Here is a 22,879-nt window from a genome sequence, read left to right as displayed (position 1 = left end):
TTTCAAGATTGTTCAGTTCTATATTTTCCTTCATTTTTCAATTTGATTTTATTCATATCTGAGAGGATCAATAAAGTCTTCTATAATTATAATTCATATATACATATATATTTGCAATTCAGTCACTGGTTGCTTTAGGAGTTTATATACTATGCCATTTGGGTACATATATGTTCAATAATGATATTATTTCATTGTCTATAGGCGTATAGCTACTTTAAGTACAACCTAGTTTCCCCATTTATTACTCTTAACAGAATAAATTTTTATTGCTGCTTTATCTGAAATCATGACTGCAACTTCTGCTTTTCTATAAATTTTCTAAATATACTGTATTTTCATTAAATTTCTTCTTGTAATCTCATTATCTTTTGATTTTGCCAAATATATTTCTTATACTTTCTGTATTTTTTCATATCAAATCTGGCATTCTCTTTTTTGGAGATTCTACTATTTTAGAGAATTTCTCTAACATTTGATCTAAGTTCCTTACTCATAAATTGCTTCAAGATTTCTGATTTTTGTCCTAATTTTCTCCTTTATTTCTCTTAGTCCTTTTATTTAATCTTTAAAACCATACTGGGGATTCCTAGATTACTTATATTGTCATTTTCAAGGGTCCACTAAAATTTATTATAATTATTTCCTATTCCTTATAGTTTTCCTTCAATCTTGGGCATTTATACATTTCTCTGACTCCTCTTCCTAGATGACTCATTTGCTTTATCTTAATCAGTCTCTTTGCTGTGTAATATGATACCCTTACTATGAAGGTCCTTTCCTTTTCCCTCTTTCTTTCTTAATTTGTTGCTGTCTAGTCATGTTTTGGTCTTATCCAACACTTTGTGACCCCTTTTTTGGGGGGGTTTCTTGGCAAACATACTGGAATGGTTTTGCTATTTCCTTCTCCTGCTCATTTCATGAATGAGGAAACTGAGACAAACAGAGTTAAGTGACTTGTCCACTTGTCCATATTACAAATAGTAAGTGTCTGAGGCAGGATTTGAACTCAGGTCTTCCTGATTCCAGGAAGACCTTCCACTGTGCCAACTTGCTGCACTCTTCCTTCTTATTATTAGTCCTTAATTCTTATTTTCACATTTCTTGCTACATTAGGATATTGGATAGAGAGAAAGAAAGCAGGAAAGATTACAGCTAAATGACTCCAGTAATCTTGAAGGAAGTGAATTTCTTCTTTTATAGTTATTTTCCCCTTCCTTTAAAAATGTATTTGGTGACCTCTTAGTGATCTCATGATGGTGGGATCTAGGTTTACACTACACCCTTAACTTGTCCATCCTGGCTTCTATTTACGGCAGGTTGTGATCTGTACTCTCTACTCCTGAGACACACTTTTTCTAGCCTATCAGCTTGGGACACTGAAGGAATTTGAGGTACCTAGCTAGATCACTGGTGACTTGGAGACTCGAAAAGGCCATGAAAACTAAACATATTGGCATCCCACAGGCACGTTTATCTTGTTGTGGAATTCAGAGTGGGTATAACACATGATAGATATGCAAAGGCAATATTTGAAATATAAACTTTCTTTAATCTTCACATTCAGAAGTATCTTGGTGTAGAATAGAGATAGGAACTGGGCCTATAATTCAACAGGATAGAGCATTCCCAAAAGCCAAAAAAAAAAACTTCCTCTAAGGAAGCAGATTTGAATTTTCTCCACAACTTAAAGTTTTAGAGAGTTTATCTAGAGCTTTGAGCAGTGAAGTAATTTGCCCTGAGACACACAGTCAGAATGTATTAGAGGCAAGACTTGAACCCAGGTCTTCCTGGATCTTAAGAGGGCTCTCTACTATGCCATGCTGTCTTATAGATGATGAATGGATAATGCTGGTTACAGCACTATTAGCCTGCAATATGACCTTTTGCTATTTTTTTTTCTTTAGGATTTTCCTTAACAGGAATCATGTATCCTCTTCTCTTCTTGTTTTCATTATTTAATATTTGAAACATTTCTTGAAGTTTTGAGGTGGTAGTGGGGAGAGAAAAACACCAGATACAACTCAGATATTTTGGTAGAAATTTTGTTTCTTTCTCCTTTTTTCTAATCCTTAAAATTAAACATGCAAACACCCAGGCAATCAAAACATCTTTATTTTATTCCACCTAAAAACAAATGCAAAGTACTTGTCCTTCTGTCCATAAAGAGTCAAGAGATCTCTACCTTCCCCAGGCATCTATAAAATTTTCAAGACTTATTGACTAAGTGAGTGGACTCCCTCCCTTTACCCCGTACCAAAATGGAGGAACGGTTCAGGGTCACTAGAATATTAAGTAATGGCTCCCACCCTCTGAGGAATGTTTACTTCTCTAAGGAGTCCTCTTGAGTTGTAGTAAGGTGAAAGAACTCAGATGGGTAACAGAGGTAAGGTCCAGTATTCCTCTTTTCTGGTAGACCTCATCTGCAAGGTCCACATGACTCACAGTTTAATTGTTGCCTCTGATGCTTACTTGTCATTTTCAGGCCACATCTTTTAAAGTAACTGTTCATTTCTCAATCTTCCTTTGAGTTGTTGCAGTAATTAAAATACAACTGAAACCCCCTAATATGTTTAATTATTTACTAAACCTTTATAATGGCAAAATTATTAATCCTGAAATTATTCCCAATTGTTAAACTCTTTTAGGGAGCCTAAAGTTCAGTTAACATTTGAATCTCTTTCCTAATCCAGCAAAAATCAGTGTCTAAGATCTTCATGGATTCACAACTATATCTATTTTCTTTACATACCCCCAAAGTGTTTCTGATATAGCTAGGAACAGCTTGGAGCTTGCAGAAAGCAAAAACAAAAAACAAAACAAACAAACAAACAATAACCTCTAATTCATTATGTATGTAATGCCATTTTAAGAAATTTTGTTACAGATTTGAAGAGATTTCAGTTTCCATTGCCTCCTACAGTTTCCAGGACTTTATCAGAATGTTCTTTGCGTTTTAGTATCTTTACGGGTAGTACCAACTTGTGGGATATTTTTTTATTTAGATTTTAAAGTTATGTTGATGACATCCCAAAAAATTTAGTGTACAGAGTTTTGGACTGAATCAAATTGTATCTTTCTTCCTCTTTTTAAATTATAGTGTCTTTGTGGTTATTCCTATTGCCTCATTTAGAAATATATTAAATGAAAATTAAAAGAAATATCTTCATTGCCCAAAGTTATATTCTAGGAGGAAAGCATTTTCGAAAACCAGAATATAACTCTACCTTTTTCTTAACCATTATGAAAGCCCTGAGAACTTGGCTAGTTTAATTTCCTTTGAATTCACAATTCAACTTTACTCTGATTTTTCCATGTTCAGACAGGGGAAATTATGAACATGGTATTCATCAGCAAGGGAAGAAAAAGCAGCTGCATACTACTGGCATCTGGTCTAAGTTTGTTAACCACATATTTCAACATACATTTCAAATAAAAGTATGAGAGTTTTCATCCTCCCAGCCATGGCATCTTTATCCAGAGAAACTCAGCTAAATATGTTATTTAGTGTTTAGTAAAGTTCTTTTTATTATTAACCAATTTTCCAGTTGAATTAGACAAAGACATCAAACAAAGGTCAAGAGTTAAGCTCATGTGGTGAGTCAGTGTCTTCATTCAGAAATGCATTCTGTATCTCCACATGTGAAAAGATTCTCTCTTAAGAGACCTTTCAATTACTTGTTTACCATATAGGACAATGTTAGCAATCTTAAGATACAATGACTTAGGAATCCAATATTTCTTATAAGGCTTTATATTTTTCCCAAATTTTGAAGCCCAACAAATCGATTACCTTGGAAAGAATCATTGCATTTCTCTCAATTTCATGTTTCTCAAAAGGAAACTACATCACCACATTTATTTACTTATGGGGATGCTGTATAGATAGATGAGATGATAGATCTATGACCTGTAACATCCCTTTAACTCCTAAATGGATGCTCTGGCGTTAAATACTTTGAGTTCAAAATGGAAATGAAGTTCTGCAGATTCTAGGTTTTTTCATATATATGTATATATGTAGTATATTATTCATTATGTAACAACAAATTAGAATGTTCCTCAATTCTTTTTGGTCACTCCAAGGGAAGTATTAAATTTAGGTCAAACTGCCCAAAACATCTTGATGAAAGGCAAAATTTTGAGGATGTTGGCAAATGTATGAATGGTATTACAGCCCCCATTTATTAGTAGATTCCTGCGGACATCTGTACTATGCTGGATCTCATCTTAAATAATATTTACAAAGGACAATCATTGAGAATGAGCATGAATTTGGTTGAGAAGAGTTTTGGAATAAAGTTTACATAGTTTCTGACTTTGAAGAATTTACAACTTCCAAGCCATGTGAAAATAGTTCACATATAAATTTTTATTATCAGCACATAAATTATTTATTAATATTCCAGGGAATCAGAAAATACCCAAATTAACTTTTTCTCCCCTAAGGAAAATAAATTGAAATAATCTTTGGATTGTTAGCAAAAAATAAGATCAAGGACTGAAAAGAATGAGATTAGAGCAACTAGGTGGCACAGTGGACAGAACACTGTGCCTGAAGTCAAGAAAATCTGAGTTCAAATCTTTCCCCAGAAACATATGTGACTCTGGGTAAATCATTTAGCCTTTATCTGCCTCAGTTTCTTCAACTGTGAAATGAGAACAATAATAGTCCCTATCTTCCAGCGTTGTCATGAGGATCAAATGAAATAATATTTGTAAAGTACTTAGCATGGTGCCTGGCACATAGTACATGCTTAATAAATGCCTTCCCTTTCCCTATAGAAACAGAGGAATTATGTAAAGTACAACTATGTATATAAACATTAATGTACAAAAAATCTTATGAAGGATATTTCAAATACAAATTATCAAAGAATTAATTGCTCATTCAATCAACAAGCATTTATTAGGTATCCAGAATATGTCAGGCATTGTGCAAAGTAACAAAAGCAAGCAAAACTAGACCAGATCCCAGGCTTTCATCAAATACTTCAAATTTTTAGTTTTTGTAAACAATCTTCCAAATTAACAACCACGTTCCACTAAAAAGCAAAAGTTTGCTTTCTTGTAATTTTTTTTCCTTTTCTTTTTTTAGTATTTTATTTTTCCCACTTACATTAAAAAAAATTTTTAACATTCATTCTTAAAACTTTGATTTCCAAACCCTCTCCCTTCCTCCCTCCCTACCCCTACCCCCCTTATTGAGAAGGCAAGAGATGCCATATAGGTTATCCATGTGTAGTCACGTGAAACATATCCATAATAATCATGTTCTTAAAGATAACAGACAAAAATAACTCAAGAAAAATAAAGAAAGAAAAAATGCTTCAATCTGTATTCAGACACCAACAGTTCTTTCTCTGCAGATGGATAGCAGTTTTCATCGTAAGTCCATCAGAGGTGTCTTGGATCATTGCTGAGAATAGCTAGTTCATTCACAGCTGCTCAACTTAACAATATTGTTGTTACTTTGTATGTATGTAGTACATTTCACTTTGCATCAGCCCATGCAAGTTTTTCCAGGTTCTTCTGTGAGCATCCTGCTCACCATTTCTTATACTACAATAGTATTCCATCACAATCACATACCACAACTTGTTCAGCCATTCCCTAATTGATGGATATTCCCTCAATTTCTAATTATTTGCCCCCAGAAAAGAGCTGCTATAATTATTTGTGTACATATAGGTCCTTTTCCTTTTTGTAGTCTCCTTTTGAATACAGACTCAGTAGTGGTATTGCTGGGTCAAAGGGTTTTATAGCCCTTTGGACATAGTTCCAAATTAGTCTATAGAATGGTAGAATTAGTTCACACCACCAACAGTGCATTAATGCCTCATTTTTCCCACATCCCTCCCAACATTTGTCATTTACCTTTTCTTTCCTATTGGCAATCTAATGGCTATGAGGTAGTACCTCAGAATTGTTTTAATTTTCTTTTCTCCAGTCTATAGTGAGTTAAAGCATTATTGCATATGGCTGTAGATAGCTTTGATTACTTCATTTGAAAATTGATCATATCTTCTAATCATTTATCAATTGGGGAATGGCTGTTATTTTTATAAATTTTTATAAATTTGACTCAGTTCTCTATATGTTTGAGAAATGAGGCCTTTATGAGAGAAACCCGTTTCAAAATTTTTTTCACAGCTACTACTGCTAACTGTATTTCCCGCTATACTATTCCCCCCCCATTTATTCTATTCTCTCTTGCCTTTTATCCTTTCCACCCTCAAAAGTGTTTTGCTTCTGACTACCCCCTCCCCCAATCTGCCCTCCCTTCTTTCACCTCCCCCTTTCTCTTCTCCCTTTCCCCTTCTACTTTCCTATAGCGTAAGATAGATTTCTATATCCAATTGTGTGTTTATGTTATTCCCCTCACCTCCCTCTTCTTCTCCTCCCACCATAAAAACTTTTTCTTGCCTCTTTTATGCGAGATAATTTACTTCATTCTTCCTCTCCCTTTCTCTTTCTCTCAGGATCTATCTTCCAGGTCTGTTGTTTTTCCAATGCAATATTTCACATTGTCTTCCTTTTTTTTCCATTCTTTTGGTTTTGTTTATTGTTTCTTGATTTCTCATAAAGGCATTAGCTTCCATTTGCTCAATTCTAATTGTTAAGGAATTGTTTTCTTCAGTTAAGCTTTTGGACCTCCTTTTCCATTTGGCCAATTCTGCTTTTTAAGGCACTCTTCTCTTCATTGGCTTTTTAGACCTCTTTTACCATTTTGCCTAGTTCTAGTCTGTTTTTTAAGGTATTATTTTCTTTAGTATTTTTTGTGTCTCCTTTACCATGCTATTGAATCAGTCTTTATGATTTTCTTGCGTGACTCTCATTTCTCTTCCCAAGTTTTCCTCTACCTCTCTTACTTGATTTTCAAAATCCTTTTTGAGCTCTTCCATGGCCTAAAACCAATTCATATTTTTCTTGGAGACTTTGGATGTAGGAGCTTTGACTTTGTTGTCTTCTGAGTGTGTGTTTTGATCTTCCTTGTCACCATAGTAACTTTCCATAGTCAGAGTTTTTTTTTTTAATGTTGTTTGCTAATTTTCCCAGCCTATTACTAACCTTTTCAGGGTAGAGGGCTCGCTGTCCCAAGCTTCAGGGTTTTTGTGCATCTGTTTTCAGAGGGACCTGTAAGTTTTCAGTTCTCTTCCAAGGTAGTATGATCTAAGGAGAGGTATTTACTAGTCTCCTTGTCTGTGCTTTGGTCTGTGAGCAACCACAAGCACTCTTTTCTGCCCTGGTACTGTGAGGAGGGTCCCACCTCTGCTGTGGCTACTCCTCCTCACCACAGGACAGCCACGCAGGACTGTGACCCAGATCTGTGTATGAGCAAATCAACAGAGTCCTGCCTCAGTGCTAGTAAAAAGACCCCTGTAAATGTCTTTCTGACCAGTTGTTAGACCACCTTACCATCTGTGGGATGGGAGCTCAAGAAGCAGCTACTACTACTGTTGAGTCTGTCACTCCCAAGGCCTGCTCCTGATTTACTGTGTTTGGGGTCTGTGCCGGTGTGGCCTGCTCCACTCTCACCCAGGTGTGATAGAGCTTTTCTGCTGAACTTTTAAGTTCACTTTGGTGTCTATGGGCTGAGAGGTCTGGAAACCACCAGTGCTGCCAGTGATTCAGTCTCCCTAAGGCCTGCTCCAGGCTTGTTGAGGCCGGGTCTGCACTGGCTCAGCTTGTGCTGGGCTGCACTCCTCTCTCACCCTGGTGCAACAGACCTTTCCTGTGGACCTTCCAAGTTGTTTTGGGCTGGGAATTTATTTCACTCAATCTATTTGTGGGTTTTGCTGTGCTAGAATTTGTTTAGAGTCATTTTTAGAAGATATTTGGAGGGGTATGGGGGACAGCTCAGGTGCAACCCTGACTTTACTCCAGCATTTTGGCTCTGCCTCCGTAAATACATTTTCTTTTAGCGCAGACAAAAATTACACCTAGAATTTTATCTCTAGCCCCTGGAAACCCAGTATAAATTTTTATTTTTGAGGTACTGAAAATGGTTTCAGCTAGGCATTTAGATATTTCTATTTCTCCCACAACTGCCATTTACATGCTATAAACCATTACATCTGCTTGGCTCCAGATTAAGAATACCAACCTTTCAGAAAAAAACAAAAAACAAAAATAAAAACTACAATACCAGCCTAATGACAGCCTTCCTTTATCCCTTGTCAACACCGTGGACTAAAAAGTTTCATTGAATCTCTTAATCAGCTCTTGCTGATGATCTGACATCACTGCAAATATTTTCACTTGCTTTTTGGCAAGAGTTAATACTTTGCCAAAGGCAAGTCAGTAAGTCAGAAAATATCTGTTGGTGAGAGGCTAAGGGAAGATACTATGTGACTCTTAGCCAGTAGACTATGGTGCTGACAGGAGGAAAAAAAAATAGAAGCCCAAATCATTTTAAAGGTCATTCTGTAGGCGGAACAAAAGATCTCAGACATTAATGAAAACATACTCTGAAACGTTAAAGATCCTAGGATACTAGTGTCTGAACATCCTGGAAATTAATCAATTGTTCCCCTGGAGCTAAACATTGGGGAGACTTTTACATACCTTTATTCTCTACCAATAGGCAATTTAAGTAGGCAAATTTTCATCTCAATTACAGTACGTATTATTAACTAAATTGGTAAAATTCAGGCGTGGCCTAAGTAATGTACCATTTTTTTTTCTCATTGGGAGTTGAATAAGCCATTGTCTGTTCTTCTTGTATTCTTTCCTTTTCATTTTTTCCTTTTTCCTTGTTCCTTATTTTCAAATTTAAAACGCTAGATGTAAGTTTAAAGTTCTTTATACAGTATCTTATCAGAAAAGAGCTAATATAAATTTAATAAATAAAAATAAAATTACCCATAAATACAGTAAAATAAAGAAGACTGCTGTTAAATCTTTATGGAGGCTCATAAGTCAAATGCAAAAATACTTGATTATCATCCCTTCCTGATTTAAAATAAAATGAATCTCTCTCTCTCTCTTTCTATCTCTCTCTCTCTCTCTCTCTCTCTCTCTCTCTCCCTGCCCCCATACCTAGAACAAAAGAATACATAGAAAAGGAAATACAGCTTCTTTCTATTGGGCACCACACTGAGTCCAGGACTCATCATTCTGAATGTTTACCTATGTCATTTAAATTTATTATTCTTCTTACTCCAACATCCACTCTGTCATTAGGTTTCTTCCTTTATCTTCTCCTCCAGATAGTGCAGAATCTTTTATTTAAAAATTAAAGTTGCATCTAGAGTTCATGCAGGGTTGGAATGTACTCTGTATAGCAGTAGTAGCTAGCCTTTTTGCTCTGTCCTCTTGTCAATAAATGAAAAGTTAGGGAGTTTAAAAATCATCTAAGGACCTCTTACAGGACCTGAAAATTTCTAGGCACCATGAAACTGATCAAAGTGGTCATGCTTTTCATCTGTCCCTCAAAACTATATGTGACAAAATAGCCTTGTGAATTTGGTAAACTTTTATTCTACACAGATGATTTGCATTGCCAATTCTTTGTATATCACTGGGGATAAGATTGTTGCTATTCCAAGATCCAAGATCCAAATCCACTAGGCAAAGAGAGATTCTGGAGTCAAGTCATAAGGGACAGATATCCCAGCTGGATGATAGAGAACATCAGGGTAGCTGAGAGCAGAGCACTTGGCTAAAAGATTTCCACCATATGCCAACTCTGCAAATGTAGATAAGATGTCCCCTAGGGCATAGGTAGTAGCAGTCACATCAGGATTGAGAAGTGGGTAGCAATAAGCCCATTGAATGGTCACATATCTAAGATTCTTAGTAGTGTTAGTACTTAGTACTATTTCCACTATCTTACCTCATGTCCACATGTAAAGAGGAAAAGTATTTCAAGACAACAGGTTCCCCCTCCAGATAATTTTATTTAAAAGCAGGGCTTTAAGCCTTTGGCTACTTTTTCCACAATCGGCTTACTTAAGATACAAAGAAAAAGTTAAAAATCTTTGGGGAATGACTTTTTTTAAAAGTTAATGACTCTTAACAAACTTGCTATTGACTTAGAATTGTAGGTATTTATGCCTTCTGTATGTGTCAGAGGCTTCTGTTATAACTTTCTTCATGAATAAATAAAAATAAAGAAAGAGATTGTGTTGTCTGCAGCTTTTGCCTTTGATGTTATCTGAAGAGCACATAAAGAGTAGTACATTGTCTCACGCATCTGGATTTTAGCAGATTAGTCAATTATATAATTACCAAATTAGTTCATAAAATGAGGCCTTAAATGTCAGTTGACTAGGAAATAGTATAATTACTGAGTGGTCGGATTGTAAAATAATAGTATTGGCAACAACATTAGAAAACAACTAATGAAATAAAACAATTACAAATATCACTGAAATGTGTAGTTATCTCTCAGTCTCAAATCTCTTAAAAGTTAATGGCATACAGTTTAACAACTAGCATTCCATGTGTTCTTTAGTCATTCTTCCTCAAGTGAAAGCATGGGCATTACTGTAACAATCTGAGCTAGAGAGATTTGTGTCTGGTGACAGAAAGAAAAGAGAGCCCCATATTAAGAAGAAATTTATGATGGGGAGGAGGAAGAGTACATCAGTCTTATTCTAGGTCTACTCTTTCCACCCCCACTTGGACTAACAAAGTACTTTTTGTGCTTTGTGAGGGGCCTAGAGGATTTTGGACTTCTCATTTTCATACCAGCAAATGAGCTGAATAACTGAAACAGTGTCAAGAACAGACTGGTTGAGATAAACAAAACAGATTCAAGGCCCTACAAAGAGTTCAGCAGAAAAACGACACTATACCTAAGGTGGACAGCTTGAGGACTAAAGCAAAAGAGCTTCTAGGAGTTATAAATTGCCTTTTGGCGATATGTGCTCTGACCTTCAGCCTACTTTCCCCTGGACTCTGTGAGTAATTGTGGGAGAGTATATCAGAGATTTTTGGGATTTGTGTACCAACTAGTATTATAATATCTTAGAAAATACTTCTTTATAAAAGTATATTCTCCTGTTGGCTAATTGATTTGGTAGGAAGCATGCTGATGGGGGCTTGTAAGCTATACAGAATTTGACCAACACTCTCTAGAACCTCAGGCTAAATTCAATAACCCTCAGGAGATCTAGTAGCTGTGCTCTTGGGACCTTTTCTGCTAGTGCAAGTTGGGGCTGGTAGAATAAATCCAAAATCTACATGTGCTACTTCAAAAGAAATCACAAGATAAAAAAGCTACTAATTTGAAAAGGAAGAACTTTTATGTTACATTGCTTTGTATATATTTTCTATGTACATCTTATATCCTCCAATAGATCACAATCTCTTAAGTACAGAGACTGATTCATTTTTGTCTTTATATCACCAATGTCTTTTTTCAGTGCCTATCACACAGCAGGAGCTTAAATCCTTGTGGACAAATTAATTCCCTGGATGTTCCACCTCCTACATTAATCAACAAATTCCTCTCTATGTTTTCTAGTTTATTAACATCCTTCCTCAAAAGTTAAACTAAGATAATACTCCAGATATGTCTAGATTCAGCCTAATTCTCAATTTGTTGAAAAAATGTTAGGTGGTATAGGTGATTATTAAATCTTTCACATCCTTTCAGGCTTTTTGTGGTGCATTTAGCACCAAATCAAAGCAAAACTGAGAAATAAGTAAAGTTTTGTCAGTGGCCTGCCCCAACTTCTCATTTCCCTGGCCTTTTTATACTTCAGTAGTATCTCCTTTCTCCTTCCTTCCAAAATAATAGTGTCTTATTGACCCCTATCTAAAAAACCTTTCTAGATATATTCATTCATACTAAAATATCACTAACTGGTAAGGCTTAATGTTTTACCTTTTGGAGAGACAACTACATTTTACTGGAAGGTAAGGATTTATACAATAAGAATGAATCCCTAATTATGAAAGTTGATAGATAGTAAGAGAGGTATCATACTATAAGATATCTACCTATCCATAAAGCAGACCCAAAGTTTAAGGCACTAAAGATAAAAGGCACTACAGATAAAAAAGGCAACAAATCTTTGGAGAAGGATAGACATAGAGATTAATTTTTTTAAGTACACTGCTATGTATATCAATGAATAAAGGAATGCATGAATTCCACCTCAGAAAACATTTGTTCAAACTTTTGTTCCAAAATAAATTTCAAAAAAATTCCCATGTTAAATGGGGAGTGCCACAATAAATGCCTCTGGTATGATAACTAAGTCATTCCTCGGTAGTAAATTCAGTGCAAAATTCATCAGGTCAGCAAGACTCCATGTGCTCAAGTAAGTTGACCACTGAGGTATATAGATCCCAATACACAAAAACATCTTCCAATATCTTTTCCACATGTCTTAGTGAATTTAGTTAACACAAAATCTATGCACTTATGCACCCCAGCTTCCTGTTAATGTTTATAGGAACCTGACTTCTGCCCTACAGGCCTGAGAACCAGACTGAATCTACACTCCTGTTAATATGCCACTGTTAGTTTTTTTTTTCCATTATTTATTTCAATCCATTCTATTAGAATCATTCAACATTAAAATGGAAAACAAACTTGAAAGTCATCTAATCCAACCCCCCTCATTTTACACACGAGGAAAATAAAGCATATAAATCTCAAGTTCATGTGGCTTGTCCAAGATCATGCAATGAACTAATGCCCATATCTGGACCAGAAATCCAGTGTCCTGATGCCCATTTCCACCGTACCAAGGTGTCCCTATGAAAAGAGTTTCTGAAAACACATCTAAAATATTTTAGACATCTGTGTTGAGCAAAAACTTGGACTGGTATCACTTGGGAAATAATAAGAATAAATTAATATTTTTATAGTGCTAGTAAGCACTAAGGTATAATACCACATAGTAATGGGCTAGGCATTATACTAAGTACTTTACAACTCTTATTGCATCTGATCTTCATAACAACCCTAGGAAGTGGGTGTTATTATTGTACTTCTTTTAAATATGCCGAAACTAAGGGAAATAGAAGTTAAGGTAGTTGCCTAGGGTCATGCAGTTTAGTAAGTGTCTGAAGCTGAATTTGAAATCAGGTTTTCCAGACTCCAGGCCTAGTCCTCTGTCTCCTAGATACCCCAAATAAAGAATGGAGACAACCAAACCATTTAGCGTATCTGATCCTGTTGTATTCATTCCTGATATTGTTGCTGTGGGAATGGTATTTATGGATCATCTGTGTGACCCTGGGCAAACTACTTAACTCTGTTTGCCTCAGTTTTCTCACTTATGAAACAAGCTGGACAAGGAAATAGCAAATTGCTTTCAATACCTTTGCCAAGAAAATCCCAAATGGGAATAGGAGGAGTCAGATATGATTAAGTAGTGACTGAACAACAACATACTCATATGTATACATATGTATTTCAAAGTCAGTATTTATATCATACACACACACATATGTGTGTGTGTATATATGTATGTATATATATGTATATATATACATATATACATACACACACACACACACACACACACACACACATACCTTTCTGTTCGGTAGATTTTGAGAAAACTGTCTCCCAAGCTCTTATAGTTGTTTGGATCAGTTTGCCCTCTCTGAATCTGGAACCTAGAGAGAAAAAAAAAGTATAAATTTACAAACTTTAATGTTATATTAAATGGCCTTTATAACTTTCAGAGTGCCAAAGAATTCAGTTTTAAAAATAATTAGATTACCCTTATTTTGCCTTTTGCTACAATTATATTTCTTTCTTTTCTCCAATCTTTTCCCCTATTTTCCTATCCTTTTAAATTATAATATTAGGCTGAGATATAGTTCCCATTAAAGAAAGAACATTGTTTAACTGATTTTCAGTAAACATTTATTTAGTGCCTACTCTGTGTCAGGCACTGTGCTTGGAGCTGGGGATACAAATAAGAAAAAGGAAGATAGTCCCTGCCTTCAAGGAGTTTACAGTCTAATGGAGGAAGACTACACACAAAAGGAAGCTCCAAAGGGAGGTTGCACCTGGCCTGGGGGCAGTGCAGATGCAAAGTGGAGTGAGTTGGAAAAGTCCAAATGCCACCCTCAGTAAAGGAAAGCTTTGGGAGGAGTTTAGTGCTCCACCCTCCAGCTTTTCAAAGGGAAGAGGAGGCTGAGGGAGATGGAAAGGAGTTGAGTTTTCACCTTGGTGGTGAGATACAGAGCAAGATAGATGATCTCCAGAGGAATAAGAGCTATTCTCTTTGGCCCAAGAAGTTAGGAATCAACAGCCAAGAGTGGAATCTATGAAGTGGTGAATTTTGGTATGATACCAAGAAAAACTTCTTAGAATTGGAGGTGTTGGAGGACTAATATAGAAATATGTTTAATATGAATGTATATATAGAGCCTATATCAGATTTCATGCCATCTTGGGGAGGGGGAGAATGGAAGGAGAGGGAGAAAATTTAGAACTCAAAATCTTATAGAAATGAACATTGAAAATTAAAAACAAATAAAAATTTTTAAAAAGAATTAGAGATATTGGGTTCAAACACATTGATGGGCTTCAAGAAGAGGCTAGATAACCTCTTATCTGGCAAGTTGTAGTGGAGATTTTTTTTGGGTATGGATTGGACTGAAATCTCTTCTAACCCTAAAACTTTGGGATTCTGCAGTTTTGAGGAAAACATTCAACATCATTCTTAATGGCAGTAAACACAATAGAGCCATAATACTGACTCCATTAAACTTTCTACTTAGACCTCTGGTTGTTTTTGGTTTGTTTGTTTTGTTTTGCTTTGGGGGTTTTTGTTTTTGTTTTTTGCATACTCATCCACATGTCTTTAAAATACTCTGGCCACAGGTCTCCTTCAGGATGATTGGTTTAGTTGCTTCCTGCCAGGTTAAGCCCTTCCTAGATAAGCTTGTTTTCAAGATCTCAATAGTGAACAGAATGTGTCCTCTCAGGGACATAACCTAATAAACACTTTTCTCAAAACACTTTGGACACCACAGAAGCCTTCTGGTTTCTGATAATTTGGGTCTGTGTATATTGGGTGAAGAGACTCTTCCCCAGGATGCTGCTATACTCTTATGCTCCTCCTCCTAAAAAGAAATCTGTTCATATTAATGCCAAAGTTTTGCTGGTGCTTGCATGCTCCAGGAAAGCAGCTTCTGATGATGGCACTTTCTTCATAACATTTCAAACACAAGGTCTCCCACTTCTCAATTATATTTACCACCACACAGGACTCAAAAGAGAAAGAATGATTAGTATTGTAGGTTCCCTACTGATCCCAATGCATCCTAAGTCTATCCTTTTGCTGGTGCTATGGGGATTGTGGACTTTGTAGTTTCAAGGGGAAGGTAGAACCCCCTAATGGAAAAGAAAAGAAAAGAAAAGCTTTTTGACTATTGAGGGATTACATTTCATCTGACCCATCACCACTAGCTATTATCCTATATTTCTCTTTCTTTTTGTGGACAAACTCATCAAGAAAGTCATATCTAATCTATCCCTCCACTTCCTTTCCTCTCATTTTCTTTTAAACTTTCTGTAATCTGACATTTAACTTCATAATTCAACTGAAACTGCTATCTTCAAAGTTACCAAAGATCTATCAAAAATAATTATTATTTATTTTTAAAATAGTATTTTAATTGTTTTCCTAATTACATGTTAAGATAACCTTTAAAATTCATTTTTACAAGATTTTAAGTTCCAAATTTTTCTCCCTCCTCCCTTCTTAGTAAAATGGTAATCAATTTGATATAGATTATATATGTGCAATCAGGCAAAACAGTTCCATATTAATCACAGTTGTGAAAGAAGAAACCGATCAAAAAGAATAAAAACACAAAAAAGAATAAAGTAAAAAAAAAGTATGCTTCAATCCAGATTCAAAGTCCATCAGTTCTTTATCTGGATGCGGGTAGCATTTTCATTTGTGAGTCCATTGTACTTGTCTTGCATCATTGTCTACTGAGAAGAGCTAAGTCATTCATTGTTGATCGTCACACAATGTTGCTGATACTGTGTACAATGTTTTCCTGGTTCTGCTCATTCCACTTTATATCAGTTTGTACAAATCTTTCTATGTTTCTCTGAAATCCACCTGCTCATCATTTCTTATTGCACAACAGTATTCACATACCACATCTTGTTCGGCCATCCCCCAGTTGATGGGCACCCTCTCAATTTCCAATATTTTGCCACCAGAAAAAGGGCTGCTATAAACATTTTTGTACATGTAGGTCTTTTTTCCTTTTTTATGATTTCTTTGGGATACATACAGTGGTATTGCTGGATCAAAGAGTTTAATAGTACTTTGTTCATAGTTCCAAATTGCTCTCCCGAATGGTTGGATCAATTCACAATTCTACCAACAGTGCATCAGTACCCCAATTTTCCTACATCCTGTCCAACATTTATTATTTTTTCTTCTTTATCTTATTTGCCAATCTGATAGGTGTGAGGTAGTACCTCAGAATTGTTTTAATTTGCATTTCTTTAATCAAAAGTAATTTAGAGAACTTCTTCATATGCCTGTAGATAGCTTTGATTTCTTCATCTGAAAACGTCCTGTTTATATCCTTTCATTATTTGTCAATTGGGGAATGACTTGTATTCTTATAAATTTGACTCAGTTCTCTATAGAGAACTAATATATATATATATATATATATATATATATATATATATATATATATATTAGTAATATAATATATATATAATATATATATATATTAGAGAAATGAGGACTTTTATAATATATATATATAATATATATATTATATATATTAGAGAAATGAGGACTTTATCAGAGATGCTTGCCATAAAGATTGTTTCCCATCTTTCTAATCTTGGTTGCATTGGTTTTGTTCGTGCAAAAGCTTTTTGATTTAATATGATAGAAATTATCTATTTTACATTTCATTGTGCTCTCTATCACTTGTTTGGTCAAGAATTCTTCCCTTCTCTATGGATCTGTCACAGCCTTAGTTTCTTTCTTGTTTATCTTTGGTTGGATTTATCAGGTTCTGAGAGGGGACAGTTGAGGTCCCCCCACTAGTATAGTTTTGCTCTTTCTTCCTGTAACTCACTTAAGTTCACCTTTAAGAATTTGGATGTCATACCACTTGGTGCATATATGTTTAGTATTGATATCACTTTATTCTCTCAATCTATAGCATTTCTTCATTGTGTTCAGTGTTTTCTTTTGTTTACTCATATCTCCAGTTGGTCCTGAATATGGTATCTTACACTAGGCCCCATTTCCTGTAGGAATTTCTGGGTTTGGACTCAGTCTCCTGGTGACTTGACATAGGTTTTAGCTTCAGACCCTTCTCTTTCTCCTCGCGCAATCCCAATCCTAGAGTTGATTCTGCCCCTTGTACTAATTAGGTGTTGATTGTGGTTTTTGCAGGCCTCTTGCAAGACCCTAGGTATTTTGCTTGTCACATGCTGCCTGGCTCCTTCTTCTGCAGTTACTACTCTTCAGAAGTGGACTGACAGGTTACTGATCTGTCCCAATATCCTGCAGGGGCATGGATGCAGTTTGTGCTTTGAACTGCCTTGGTTCTCAGTTAGCATAGGCAGTCCAAGTGCTAGATCACATTCAGGCTGCCTGAGATCTGGTCTCACCCTATTCCCTGATGCCATGAAAGGATGGACTGTCTGGTTCTTCCTTGCCTGGCCATTGGTCTGGCTCTATCTCCTACTGCAGGGTTTCTGGGCCCTAAACTAGATGTCTTGTCTTCTGCTATTGGTTTGGACTATTTACACATTTTTCCTTCTGCAGGATTTTGGCATCCTTTTTGTACAGTACAAGACTGGATAGAGGAACTTAGAGCTATTTTTTTTATTTTCTTCAGGTGCACTGATTTAGTGGGGCATGTTTGGGGTAGTGTGGGTTTATCTGGTCCTGACATGCCACCATATTCTTTTGTTTTTCTTGTTGTCATTCCTTGGTGATACATTCACTGTACTCAAACTGCCAACACAATTTCCCTACCTAACTGCTTAAAATGAAATCTGTTCTTTCCTATTTCATGACACAATAGCCACAAACACCAAAATTCATAATATTATAAATATTCACACATATAGTATGATTTTACATGTACTAACACTGATCTGGCCATTGTCTAATTTGGGAGCTAAATTCCTAGACAGAAGAGATGGTTTTTGCACTGCTTGACTTGTATAGGGTCTAGCATTGGATTGCACACACACAAGCACCGGTTAGGTACTATTCATCTTCATCATGGATAAAACATTACATTAAGGGAATTTCAAGTAAATCTTTACAATACAGAAAGTCACTATGCTTAGGACTTCAAAGTAGCGAGGCACGAAGGGAGTCTGCAAGTTATTGTTATCAGTAACTCAAAAGAATGGGTGAACATGATAAATAACTCAACAGTGAAAACTGACATCTTTTATAATATAACTCAAGGAATAAGAGGGGATATAAGCCCAGTTATCTATTCTATTGTGCATCTTACATGGTAAATATCCACTCTCTCTACAGGTCAATAATGGTCATACATTTAGGAAGACAGGGATTGGACTTATGATTTCATTGGTATTGGAAACTCCTGGGAGAGGAAATTTCTTCAGAATTTATAGTCTAAGAGAGAGTTTCCTAAAGCACTGGAATATTAAATGACTTGCCCAAGGTCCCATAGTCAGAATATATCAAAGGCCAGACATGGAAGTAGACCTTCCTTACACTGAGACTGACTCACTATTCAATTAAGCATACTGAAATATTATAGGACCATAATTTATTCTGACGGAAATTATCAATTCTTCTAAGGAATCTGTTTCAAACTGCTAAAGTTACTTGGTCCAATAATGTTAAAAATCCATTTCCTTCTTCACTACAATAATTGATCACTTAACAAAGGTTTTTGTTTTTTCTCTTTGGAACATTATGTGTTTCTTGAACTGACATATATGTGTGTATGTATATATATATATATATATATGTATATATATACATATACATACATACACACATATATACACACATATATATATATACACACATATATATATTCATTTTTGGTCTGCAAATTTTCTTTAAGCTTGGAAAAGTAATTTCCCATTTACATAATAAAATTCTTTGGGAAATAGTGAAAAGGACCCACATCACATTTGATTGTATTTAGCAAGTTGTACATTTCCTTCTAATTTCCTTCTCTAACTCACTTTACAGATGAGGAACTAAGGCAAACAAGATTAAGTGACTTGCCCAGGATTACACATCTAGTAAGTGTCTCAGGCCAGAACTGAACTCAAGAACATGAGTCGTCTTGACTCCAGGCCCAGACACTCTAGCACCACCTAGCTACATGCTAAACTGACAAAATGGAAAACTCTATTTAACTGGTTAATGCTCAGGTAAGGCATAATGTTTGGTCAGAATAAAGCCCTGAGGAAAGACTCCTTTGAAAAGGACCAGATTTCATACCACTACTGTGCGTGACTCAAGGAAAATCAGTATTATATGACAAGGTGTTGTACATATTTTTTAAATGATAGAGATGGCAGGAGAGAGGCAGACATATACAATTCACTTTACCTAATTCTTAAGCGGATTTTTCTTGTAAGTTGCAAAGGCAATAAGAGACTTCTAGTTCTCAATTAAATATAAAAGCGTATTTTCATACCAAAGATTATTTTCACAGAACAGATATTTCCCACCCACAGTTTGAGGAACTGTGACTGATGAAGTAATTCAAATTCAGTTAGTAATATACAGTATTTAAAACTTCATTCTATGATTGATTCAGTAGCCTTAAAAGCCTGTTTCAAAGTTTTAGTTTGCGTGAGTTTAAGCTGTTTATAAAATGTAGAACAAATGAATATCTTTAAGGATTTAAAAACCTCAGTTAATAAGATCTTGAACATACTGTTTCTTGTTCAGAATTGTGATTATATCTGTCTAGGAAACTCTTTTCAAATATAGAGTTCACTAACTCAACTGTAATTCAATCTAAGAGAGTTGTTTGGTACACTGAGAGTTTAAGTTTTTTGTCCATAGTCACAAACTCATTCTAAATCAGAGACAGGATTTGAATTCAGGTCTTTTCTGACTTCTATCTACTATATCATGTTATTTCTCCAACATACACAGTCCATTTATTTTCAGATCTCTTTCATATTTATCATCTAATTTTGTCCTTAAAAAAATCCAAGGGCAGAAACAGCTACACCCAAAATTGCAAAGGAAGCAAAAGCTTAGCAAGAAAGTTCCTTTTCTTTTCCCACAGGACTGTCTATAAGACTTAACACTCTTCATGTTCTCTTCATCTCTACCCATTAAACCTTCTTTCAGGAAAGGTACTATTATCAGGTACTACTAAATCAGTTGTATTCTTATTTTAGATTTCATTTCTAGCTATAGAGGCAGCACTGAGTCTGGAGTCAAGAAGACTTTGGCTAGAATTCTGCCTCACACTTAACCTCAGCAAACCCCAGCTTCCTTATCTATAAAATGCAACTAATAATGTCACCTAGCTCATTGGGTGTTTGTGAGGATCATGAGATAATGAATGTAAAGTCGTTTATAAACTACAAAAAACTATATAAATCTGAGCTATTATTATTATTATTATTGTAGCATGAAAGTTTTTGTTGCCTATTAAAGAAATGCTAGGCATCATCAAGAAAATGGTAAGATATTTTGTTATTTTGTTTGCAGGAGAGAGGCCCCTTTCTGGGGCCCTTGAAATTATGTCATAGAGGGGGGTTGTCTTTTGTACTTACTCATAAAACCAGGCCTGCTTATGAAGTACATGACAGCAGGTTACCCAAACCAAAACCATTAACTACTTGATAATTGGTACTGAGGGGGCCAGCATCATTTTGGAAGCCAAGACAAGCTAAGCATATAAAAGCAATAAATTATGCTTTCTGGGATACAACTGATTTGTATTGCAAGACTGTCAGATAAATCATTATTCTTTCATGGTTTTCTCTTAAATAAAATGGCACGTAGGGGATGGGTAAGAAATATGAAGAGCATAGTAACCGAAAGCAAATCTTTCTGTTGCCAGGTATAGTATACAGTAATGTTTTCTCCATATCTCCTATAATGTAAAATTTATAGTTTTGTGTAGATGGATCTTGAGTTACATTATATGTTAATGAAAAGTGATAATATGCTAATAAAATTGCTACTCCACAGCTGTTTACTGATATAGTGCTAATGGGAGGAAAAAAAAATTTTAAGTAATAGCTATAGGAATGCCATATAACCACTTAATAAGGTAAAGACATAACAAGCCCTTTAATGAATCAGCAGTTTGTAACCTTTATGTTTGAAATTGCCAAACACAAAGAGATAATTGCAGAAAGATTAAATAAAGATTTTAATTCATCTTAATGAGCATTCTTTAAGAAAATAAGATGCTGCTACTCCCTAAGTAGCAACTTTATTGGTTGGCTGAGCATGGATAACATGAAAGTAAATATGTAAAAACATGTTTGAAGTTATGTAATATAAATGTAAGTCTGCCCTACCAACTTTGGGGACAGGTCCCAGAAAGAATCTCTTTAGAAAAGTACCAGATATCATGTGTCTCCGGTCTTTCTAAAAAACAGGCCCAATTTGTCAACCTGAAGAAATAAATAACAAATGCCACAACTTAAAAGGGATTGCATCTAGAATGACTGAGGCCTATAAACAGGACAACACAGTGTGAGGAAAGGGTAAGTAGAGTGGTTCATTTTGAAGGGACTGCCTTTTTAGTTTAATTAGCAAGTGTTATGGAAAATACATTGTCCTAATACTTTGGTATTCAATTAAGTAAATAGTTATTAAACCCCACTATGTGAGATACTATGCTAGGTGCAGAAAAAATATACTACAAGTCAGTTTCTAATTCTCAAATATAATTTATCTCTAATCTTAAATCATATGCTAAAAAAGCTTAATGAATTTTTCTTATACACTTAGCAAGTTATTCACATTTTATATGTCCCTTTAGATACAATTAAAAATCAGGGGTCAGTGTCAACATATCAGTCCCATTGAAGCAGACAACATGGTATATACACAATTGATCCAGATTAAATTACAACCTGGTTCTTAATGGTTGAATTTGTAATCTATGCCAATCATAAAGGTAGCATATAGTAATAACACTAAGAAATCCATAAGTGCTTTGAGCAAACATTTTTTATTTCTATTTTATTTGAATGTCTACTCCTTCTCATATATAGGATCATAAAACTAGAGTGTCTTCCAAGTATTCAGAGATTATCTAATCCAACCCCCTCATTTCATCAGTGAGGATACTGAGGTCCCAGGTGACTGTGGCTTGACCGAGGTCACACAAATAAAAAAACTAGAAGTAAAATTTGAATCCAGATCTTATGACTCCAGAGCCAAGTACTCTTTCCACTACGCTACACTGCCCAGCCACAGTTTGTTCACTATAGTCAATGAAAGTTCTACTTGTAATATTTTGTGCCATTTGACACAGACTTGAAACAATTATCTATCTATATACATATATAGATATAGATATATATACATACACACATATACATATATACACATACATATGCATATAATATACATATATTCCTAATAATTACATCAGTATGTCAAAAAACACACTATTTCATGGATGTGGCTCCTCTCTCCTCCAGTACGGATCATAATCCCAGCAATGTAGAATAATTGCCTTTAATGATAAGATCACAGCTTTGTAATTGGGCCCATAATTGAAGCCATTTAAGTTTGGTAGGGCTTCCTAAAACTTTGACATGAGTGCTAAGCACAGTAAAAGTTTTTAATGTTAAAAATGCTTAATAAATGCTTGTTGGCTTGACTAGACACTGCTCACATTTTTTGAGAATCAGAATTACCTTCACGTCATTATTAGGCACCAAAGTTAGGCTTTAATGGAGCTTTACCTAATG

At 35.3% G+C, this 22,879-nt stretch overlaps 1 protein-coding gene across 1 annotated transcript in view; it reads right to left on the bottom strand.

Annotated features, from left to right (window-relative positions):
• The window catches only part of SLC25A21 (solute carrier family 25 member 21), a 765,710-nt gene that overhangs the window by 205,784 nt on the left and 537,047 nt on the right, over positions 1–22,879 (bottom strand). Inside the window, exon 3 of the mRNA XM_036752803.1 lies at positions 13,501–13,584. Within this exon, the coding sequence (XP_036608698.1) occupies positions 13,501–13,584 (84 nt within the window). The remainder of the gene's footprint in view (positions 1–13,500; positions 13,585–22,879) is intronic.

The sequence above is a fragment of the Trichosurus vulpecula genome, chromosome 3 (genome assembly GCF_011100635.1).
Source record: "Trichosurus vulpecula isolate mTriVul1 chromosome 3, mTriVul1.pri, whole genome shotgun sequence".
Taxonomy (NCBI): Eukaryota; Metazoa; Chordata; class Mammalia; order Diprotodontia; family Phalangeridae; genus Trichosurus; species Trichosurus vulpecula.
The sequence above is the reverse complement of the archived record's forward strand: the minus strand, read 5'-3'. Positions and strand labels throughout refer to the sequence as shown.